The sequence below is a fragment of the Triticum aestivum genome, chromosome 4D, assembly GCF_018294505.1.
Source record: "Triticum aestivum cultivar Chinese Spring chromosome 4D, IWGSC CS RefSeq v2.1, whole genome shotgun sequence".
Lineage (NCBI taxonomy): Eukaryota > Viridiplantae > Streptophyta > Magnoliopsida > Poales > Poaceae > Triticum > Triticum aestivum.
This window is the reverse complement of record NC_057805.1, coordinates 71,044,034-71,052,469: the sequence shown is the minus strand read 5'-3', so window position 1 is coordinate 71,052,469 and position 8,436 is coordinate 71,044,034. Positions and strand designations below refer to the sequence as shown.

Here is an 8,436-nt window from a genome sequence, read left to right as displayed (position 1 = left end):
TCAAGAAAATTGTTAAAGGAAATGTTCATATTTTAGAAAATATTTGAAAATAGTATAAAATTTTATGTTCATGAATTCAAAATATGACCTTGATTTTAGAAAAAATAAATAAATATTTATAATTTTTTCATGAATTTTAAAAATGTTCACAATTTCAAATATGTTCACGAGCTTTAAAATATAATCATGATTTCACGAATTGGGAGTGATAGTGTATCTAGGTGATGCAGAAAAATGTGATCATGACCATGGAAGATTATAAATTATAAATAAAAAGAATCATTGCAACGCACCATGGTCCAGAGTGGAGTCGAAAAATGTGTTCCGCGGCGCGGGCTTATTGCGCGGTGCGCTCTCTCTCTCTCTCTCTCTCTCTTCTCTGTAATAAAAAGAAGAAGAAAAAAAAAGAGGACGCCGCCGCAGCGCCCAACCCAACCCAACTCCGGTACGCCGTCGTCTAGGGTGCCATGGTCGCCGCTTTGGCTGGCCGGCGCCGCTGCCTCTAGCTCCACCGCTCCACGCCTCCATCCTCGGCCTCAAGTGCACCGCATCCTCCGCCTCGCCGGACCACCGCGAATCTCCCTCCGCCTCGACTCGACGGACAGCTGCCGTGGTCTTCCGCCGCCGCCTCAACCTCTGTCTTCTTGCACCCAAGTCAAGTCCGACATCATCATTCATCCTCTCCCCGTAAGCAACCATTCTTCTCTGCAAGTTGCTAAAAATTAAGTTGCATTACTGCATCTGTGTGTCCTCAATTTTGTACTGTATTAGTTTTGGCCCTGTCTGTCTGTCTGTCAGTTAAACGTGCACTTCATCTGGCAAATTCAGCAGTCAGGTGTGCGCTGAATTTTGTATCTCAAAACAGCAGGTAGCAGTGCTCCTATTTCTGATTCCAATCTCCCTGCATCATAGACATAGCAGAGCACAATATGGGTTCTAATGTTAAATTCCAACTACCTGAAAATTTTCAGATGCCGATGATATGATGCGCCATCCTCAAACTTTTTAGAACAACATAATGGCTACTGTTGTGTTGATATATTTCAGTTCCTAACCCCAAAATGGCATATACACTATTCTTTCATTTTTAGGATGTCAGCCAGCTGATCTTGTTTATTACTCTTGAGCGGCTAATTTGGAATCGAAATCAAGAATTGTTTCCTGCTCATATCATATATAAGCTGTGGGTGCTAATCATGGCATCCTTATCTCCGTTTGGCAAGTGAAGATGAATTCTTTTCAACTTTGGGGTTGAGTTGGGACCTATGTATGCGCTCTACTGTGATCATCTCCGGTCCTTGCTTTAATTTCCGCTGAATCCCTCCCTGTGTTCCACCATCAGATGGTCAAACCTCACCTCTGTATATCTGGCTGACAACCTTTCAGATAATACACGCAAAGTTCACGGCTTACAAGATTAATTCCAAGTTCAGAAGCAAATGAACCCTTAATTAGCAGTCTGTGGTCCAGCAAATTAAGATGCAAGTACATGTAAATAATCTTTCTTTGTGAAGAAGGGGAGTACTTGCAGCTACTTTTAAAAGAGCTAGTATATTCTGTTGGGTAGGCCGCTTGCTGGCTTGGTAGCAAGACAACATGTCTTAGATATTATGACTGCCTTTTATACTTACTACAAATTAAAGCAAGTGAGATTTTCCATCTGGAAAGAACATTTGCTTGCCCATACTTGCATGCTTAAACCTCTTCTTGACAAGTTGAAATGCATGTGGGCTGGCTGGGTTTGGCTTCTAAGAATTTGCTTCTGGATCGGGTTGTCAAAGCGGAACACCATGCATGCATGTTTCCAACAGGCGGGTGCCACTGAGGGATTGACTGAACTGAATAGCGTTGCTGCACAAGGACTTGCAGATTTCAAACTACAAATTAATTTAATCCAAGTAGAGCTACACTAGTGTCTTTGTTTGTCACAAGGGCGTCTAATCTTAATTTTCATACGCTGGACAGGAAGAACATGGGTGCAACCAAAGTTCAGGAAGCTAAGGTTCACAGGGCGCACGTACGTACCACACTCACCAAGGATGGGTGTGTCCAGAGGCTGGAGCCTCTTGCACTTCGCTCGGCAGGGGCCGGTTGGCCAATCCAAGGTGAAATGGTAGCGAGGTAAGTAGCACGCTCGCCCTATCTATCTAATAGACTTGTTTTTCATTCATATTTACGCGTGGTGGGTGGACTGATGTCTCTGTCGAACAAAACAATTGTGTTGCAGGTTGAAGGCTGCTGGCCTTCTGCCACTGGCCCGAATGATGGAAGGAATTCCCAGGGATTTCCTTGACAGGGATCTTCTCAGCGCGCTAGTTGATCGTTGGAATCCAAGGACTCATACATTTCAGTTTCCATGGGGAGAAATGGGAGTGAGCCTCAAGGACGTCAGCATGCTTCTAGGGCTACCAATCAAGGGAGACCCCATCGCTAAGCCAGCTGATCCGAAAAACTGGGCGCAAGATATGGGCACGAGGTTTTGCAAGCACGTCCCAGAATATGACTCGGTGCTGAATGTTTCAAATACACCCAGCAGTGAGGCTAAGAAACCCACGGAGGAGCTGCGCGGGTTCTCAAAGAAACCGGCAAAGAGAAGAAAAATATCAGCGAAGCAGACTGAGCACCCACAGCTCAAGGAGTCTGTGCAGTTGGCCACAAAGAAATCCACCAAGCTCAAGGAGCCCGAGGAGGAGGAGGATTCCGCAAAGCTGCGTGGGCCCACATTGGCATGGTTGCGTAGCACGGTAAGTGGTTGACTACTATGTTAAAAGCATCAATTGTTGTTCTTGGTTTCTCTCTTCAACACGCCTAACCCTGCCAATATCAGTACATCCGATTTCATCCTGACGTAAATAAATTTGCTAGCACATCCATACTAACAGGGAGCATGCCCAGTAATTGTGGAGTGTACCTAGCTATGTTGTTCTTACAGTAATTGATTTCTTGTTGCAGTATGGGAAGCTTGTCAGGCTGAAGGAACTTACCGAGGAGCAGAGCCAGTGCGCCGTAGAGATATACGTGCTCTGGCTCTTTGGCTGGGTAATGTTCACCAGCACCCATGGTGACTGCGTCGAGCCTCGACTCATCGAGTATGCGATGGATATTGCCTACTCAAAGATAGAGGACTTACAAGTGTCTTTGTCCACTGAGAAAGGCTGTTGCTGACGCTGATGCTGATAGGAAACTTTTCCTTGTGGCTTTGAAGGAGAACTTTTGTTGTTTAGATTATAATTCTTTCTTTTGTGACCATGCACATAGTTGAGTGTACCACCATGTGCGGCTTTTAGTCTCTCCTCTTCTTGAACACACATTGCTATTGTCTTTTCTACGTCCCATGTTCCAGGTGACATATTATAGTTCACTACAAAAGCTTCAAACTCTTGTGGCAATGAAGCCATGACAAGGTGGACCAGGAGCGCTGATTTGATCTTCAGATCCGCATCCATTGGTTTGAGCTTTGCAGCCATATTGCTCATCCTGAGGATGTGCTCTCTTATGCCATGACTGCCACCTCTGTATTTTTCTGTCATCAGTTGCTCTAACACCTGGGTGGCATATATCTTTGAAGAGCCAGTGAACTGGCTCTTTATCTTTGAGAGCAACTCCCCTGCGGAAGTGCACTCTGCAATGGAGCCCACAATGGCGCTCTCAATGGTGTTCTTTATAAAGGCCATGCATTTTTTATTTGCATTGACCCACTTTTGATTATCTATGAGGTAGGACTGCTCCAAAGGAGCATAGTCCCCTCTCTTTTTAGCCCATGCAGCATCATCGTCAGTAGCCTCTCTTACTGGCTCTGTGGGTCTGACCGGCTGTGGTTTCTCCACAACCCAGTCAAGATCAGCACAAACAAACGCCAGTTCAACTTTCTTCCTCCACTCAGTGTGGTTGTCACCTCTGAGTGTTGAAACTTCTTTTAGGCAACTCATCAAATGAAAGCCTCCTGAAATTACAATTTAAATAACATCAATATAACAATCATATGTATTAATCTAACGTTGGTCAAATTAAACATATAACTGTCTATGCAATTAAATCTATATTACCGTTGGGCAAAAATTAGAAATAAATGCACCTTTAAATAAAACATGATCATGTTATTAACAACGTTGGTCATAAAAATAACATAATCATATTCATTTTAATAATCACTTTAACATGCTCTTAAAAAACTTAATACTATGGAAACTTTTATTTTCTTTGTAAAAGAGCATTAATTATTTACGCAGCGGAAAAACATGAATAAAAATTCACGAACTTTTTAAGCTTTACAGAAACTTTTCTTTGACCGAATAAAAAATCAAGAACTTTTTTAGTTCTACAGAAACTTTTACTTTATAAAATACATAAACTTTTCTTTTTGGAATTTTTTCTATTCTCTGAAAAAACGAAAAATAACTGCAGCAAAGCCCGCGGCCTGGCCTGCGCGGCTGCTGGCCACGGCCCAGGGCGCGCGGCGGCGCCCGCAGCTGGCGCGTGGCCTGCTCTTGCGCGCTCTGCGCGTCAGAGCGTCGCGCCTGGCCGAAAACGGCCCAGCCCAGCGCCCGCCAGCGGCTGCAGCTTGAGCCCAGTCGGCTCCCCTTTTCGGCCCAAAGGCCCAGCCGGGCGCTAGGGATTCTTTCTGGGTCGTCCGATGCAATCAGACGGCCGAGCGTCGATTTCGCTCGGTCAAAAACGGCTCGCCAGCGAGGCCGAGGGGAAACCCTAAATCATTCTTCCCCTCGTGCGCCGCTCGCCTTCGTCTTTCTGCTCGCCTGAGCTTCGCCGGCAACGGCGTCGAGCGCCACCTGCCGCGCCCGGCCGCCGGCGACGGGGTCGAAAGGCCACCGCGCCGCGCGCCTCTGTTTCCTTCCCCCCACTGCACCTTTCTCGCCCGCTCGCTCCTCTCTCGCCCGCAACGCCCGGATCCGGCTCCTCAAGCCACGCCGGCGCGGCGAGCCAGGGCGGAGCGGCGAGCTGGGGCGGTGCGGCGGGCCGTGGCCGGTCCCCTGCGAGCCATCCACTTCCCCCTCCCCACTTCGATTCTGCGAGAGAGAGGAAAGCAGAGAGGCTCGGCCGGGCTACCCCATTCCTTTTCAGCGAGAGTAAGAGGAGCGCGGCCAGATTGCGCCGTGGCCATCCTCCTCGCCGGTCGCGCGTTCTCCCTCAGCGGTGAGAGCGCACCGCCGTCGAGGGACTTGGCCGCGGTGCTGGCCCCTTTCTTTTTATTGTCTTTTACTTTTCTTTTCCGGCAAGCCGTTGAGCTAGCTCCGGTGGTTCTTCGTCCGACGCCTCGGCTTGCCGATGCGCGTCCGGATCGAGAGGAATGGCGCGGCCGTAACGGCGGCGCAACTTTTCCGGTGAGGTCCTAGGCCCCTTCTCCGGTGATTTACTTTGCCCTGTCTAGGGTTCTTGGGGGGGGGAGGGAGTTCTTTTTCTTTCTCTTTTTCATCTTTTTACCGAAAATCATCTAGCCAAGATGGCCTGATACCATTGATAGACCCTCTGGATCACTAGGCTAGATCAAATCCGGTAAACCTACCTTGTGCAGCAGAGGATGAACTCGAGGAGGCCATCGTGGTGCTGGGGCGCTCGGCGATGGCGGAGAGTGGGCAAGGTGGAGGTGACGGCGATGTGTAGGCAGTGGCGGCGGCGGAGCTTCCCGTCACTGTCAGCGCTAGACCTAGATCGGGTCGGGGTTTTCGGTGGGAGACTGGCAACACGGTTTAACCTCGTACTGCGTGCCGCCGGCCCCTACCTCTTTATGTAGCGCTGCGTGACAGGGGCCCGTCAACCATATTGTGGTTGGGCGCCCCCGATCAGGGCGCGGATCAGGGGCCCGGTGGGCCGTTGGGCCCACACGGAAAGAGATCAACCTAACATTCTCCCCCTTGATCTCAACTTTACTTTTAACTTTACACTTTCTAGTTTATCTGTTTCATCACATATTGGTACATAGAGCATGTTTCATCGTCACGGCTTAATTGCCGTTAGAATCATATAGCTACAACATACTTTATATTCAGAAACAAATTCTGTTCCTTTTGGGCCTATCCAGGAATCATAAGGCTTTCCCTTAAACCCATGCCGGCTAAGTGTTCCTTGAACACATTGGGTGGTAAGCCTTTCGTTAGCGGATCCGCAAGCATATCCTTTGTCCTTATATGCTCGAGACTTATAGTTTGATCCTGGATTTTATCTTTCACAACATAATACCTTATCTCTATTGTTTTGGCAGCATTACTCGACTTGTTGTTGTGAGCGTAAAATACTGCGGGTTGGTTGTCGCAGTACATCTTTAGTGGTTTGTGAATACAATCTACCACTTTTAAGTCGGGTACAAATTTCTTTAGCCATATCGCCTGCCCCGTGGCTTCGAAGCATGCTATGAATTCTGCATACATCGTGGATGATGCAACTATCGACTGTTTGGAGCTTTTCCACGAAATAGCTCCCCCAGCGAGGGTGAATATGTATCCTGACGTGGATTTTCTATCATCTCTGTCCCCTGCAAAATCTGCGTCTGAATACCCTTTTATCTCTAGGGAATCACTTCTCCTGTATATTAGCATGTAGTCCTTCGTGCCTTGCGCATAACGCAATGCTTTCTTTACCATCTTCCAGTGCTCTAGGCCTGGATTCTCTTGATATCTACCGAGTACCCCGGTGATAAAAGCTAAGTCAGGGCGAGTGCACACTTGTGCATACTGTAAGCTGCCAACTGCCGAAGCATATGGTACTGCTTTCATTTGATCGATCTCATACTGGTTCTTGGGACATTGAAATTTCCCAAAACTATCGCCCTTAACTATTGGAGCAGGTGTGGCTTTACTCGCATGCATATTATACTTTTTAAGAACCTTATCTAAATATGCTTGCTGAGATAGTCCTAAGACTCCATTGTTCCTATCTCGGTGAATTTCTATGCCCAAAACATATGATGCTTCACCAAGATCTGTTATGTCAAAATTTGAGGATAAGTATTTCTTTGTTTCTTGTAGTAGACTAACATCACTACTAGCAAGCAGGATATCATCCACATATAAGATTAGGAAAATATATTTCCCATTTTTAAACATTTCATAAATGCAATTATCCTCAATATTTTCTTTAAATCCAAAACTTTTAATCGTTTGATTAAACTTTAGATACCACTGCCGAGAGGCTTGTCTTAATCCATAAATGGATTTCTTCAGGCGGCATCCCATATTTTTCTTGCCTTCCATGATAAAACCCTTGGGTTGTTTCATATAGACCTTTTCTATTAAATCACCATTCAGAAATGCCGTCTTAACATCCATTTGATGTAACTCTAAATCAAAATGAGCAACTAATGCCATTATGATTCTGAAGGAATCCTTACATGAGACTGGAGAAAATGTCTCATTGTAATCTATCCCTTCTCTTTGTGTAAATCCTTTTGCCACGAGTCGTGCTTTATACTTTTCTATATTTCCTTTAGAGTCATACTTAATTTTGTAGACCCATTTACAGCCTACTGTTTTGGCTCCTTTAGGAATTTCCTCTAAGTCCCAAACATCTTTGGAACTCATCGATTTCATCTCGTCTTCCATTTCCTTCATCCACTTCGATGAATGAGGGCTTCTCATGGCTTCTTCATATAAGGTGGGATCTTTTTTCATATGAACCATTTCTGTGTTATAAACTTTAAAGTCAGTAGAAATAGCTGACTTTCTTGGCCTTGTAGACCTTCTAAGGGCCTCAGTTTTTGGCACATTTTGTGCCTCAACTTCTGGCACTTCTTCTAAAATTTGCTGTTGCACCTCCCTTTCATGCTCAACAACGGGTTCAGTTGGCTCCTGACGGACAGGTTCCGGGTCTTCCCCCATAGCTGTCATGGGTGGAGTTGCAACTGGTAGTGAGAAAAATGGCTCCTGAATCATCGGACTAGGTGCATGCACCCTCTTCTCCTCAAGATCAATTTTCCAAGCTACCAAGCTCCCCCTCATCATTTCGTCCTCTAAGAAGACTGCATGTCTCGTTTCTACAAACTTTGTATATCTGTCAGGGCAGTAGAAACGAAAACCTTTTGATCTGTCTGGATAGCCAATGAAGTGGCAACTTACTGTTTTGGGATCTAACTTTGCAATGTTTGGATTAAACATTTTGGCCTCAGCAGGGCACCCCCACACCCTGAAGTGTTGTAGGGAGGGCATCCTTCCTGTTCATAGCTCGTACGGTGTTTTCGGCACCGACTTGCTTGGTACTCTATTGAGAATGTGAATGGCGGTTTTGAGCGCCTCCATCCATAATCCCAATGGCAAGTTGGAATAACTCATCATGTTGCGCACCATATCCATAAGGGTGCGGTTGCGCCTTTCAGCTACTCCATTTTGCTGAGGTTCGTCCGGCATTGAATACTGGGCTACTATGCCAGTCTCCTACAAGAACTTCGCAAAAGGTCCAGGGACTTGGCCATATGGAGTATGTCGACCG

At 46.3% G+C, this 8,436-nt stretch overlaps 1 protein-coding gene across 1 annotated transcript; it reads left to right on the top strand.

Moving 5' to 3' along the window:
- The first annotated feature begins 391 nt into the window (after positions 1-391).
- On the top strand, positions 392-3,449 carry LOC123096288 (uncharacterized). Its single transcript, XM_044517980.1, has 4 exons — positions 392-687; positions 1,966-2,121; positions 2,228-2,744; positions 2,953-3,449. The coding sequence occupies exons 2-4, from the start codon at positions 1,973-1,975 to the stop codon at positions 3,163-3,165; spliced, it is 879 nt and encodes a 292-aa protein (XP_044373915.1). The 5' UTR covers positions 392-687; positions 1,966-1,972; the 3' UTR covers positions 3,166-3,449.
- The last annotated feature ends 4,987 nt before the right edge of the window (positions 3,450-8,436 follow it).

Excerpts from the sequence above, each read along its gene's own strand:
- LOC123096288 (XM_044517980.1), top strand. The coding sequence starts at position 1,973 with ATGGGTGCAACCAAAGTTCAGGAAGCTAAGGTTCACAGGGCGCACGTA. Across the intron at positions 2,122-2,227 it reads CAAGGTGAAATGGTAGCGAG|GTTGAAGGCTGCTGGCCTTC; the intron begins GTAAGTAGCACG and ends ATTGTGTTGCAG. Across the intron at positions 2,745-2,952 it reads TGGCATGGTTGCGTAGCACG|TATGGGAAGCTTGTCAGGCT; the intron begins GTAAGTGGTTGA and ends TTCTTGTTGCAG.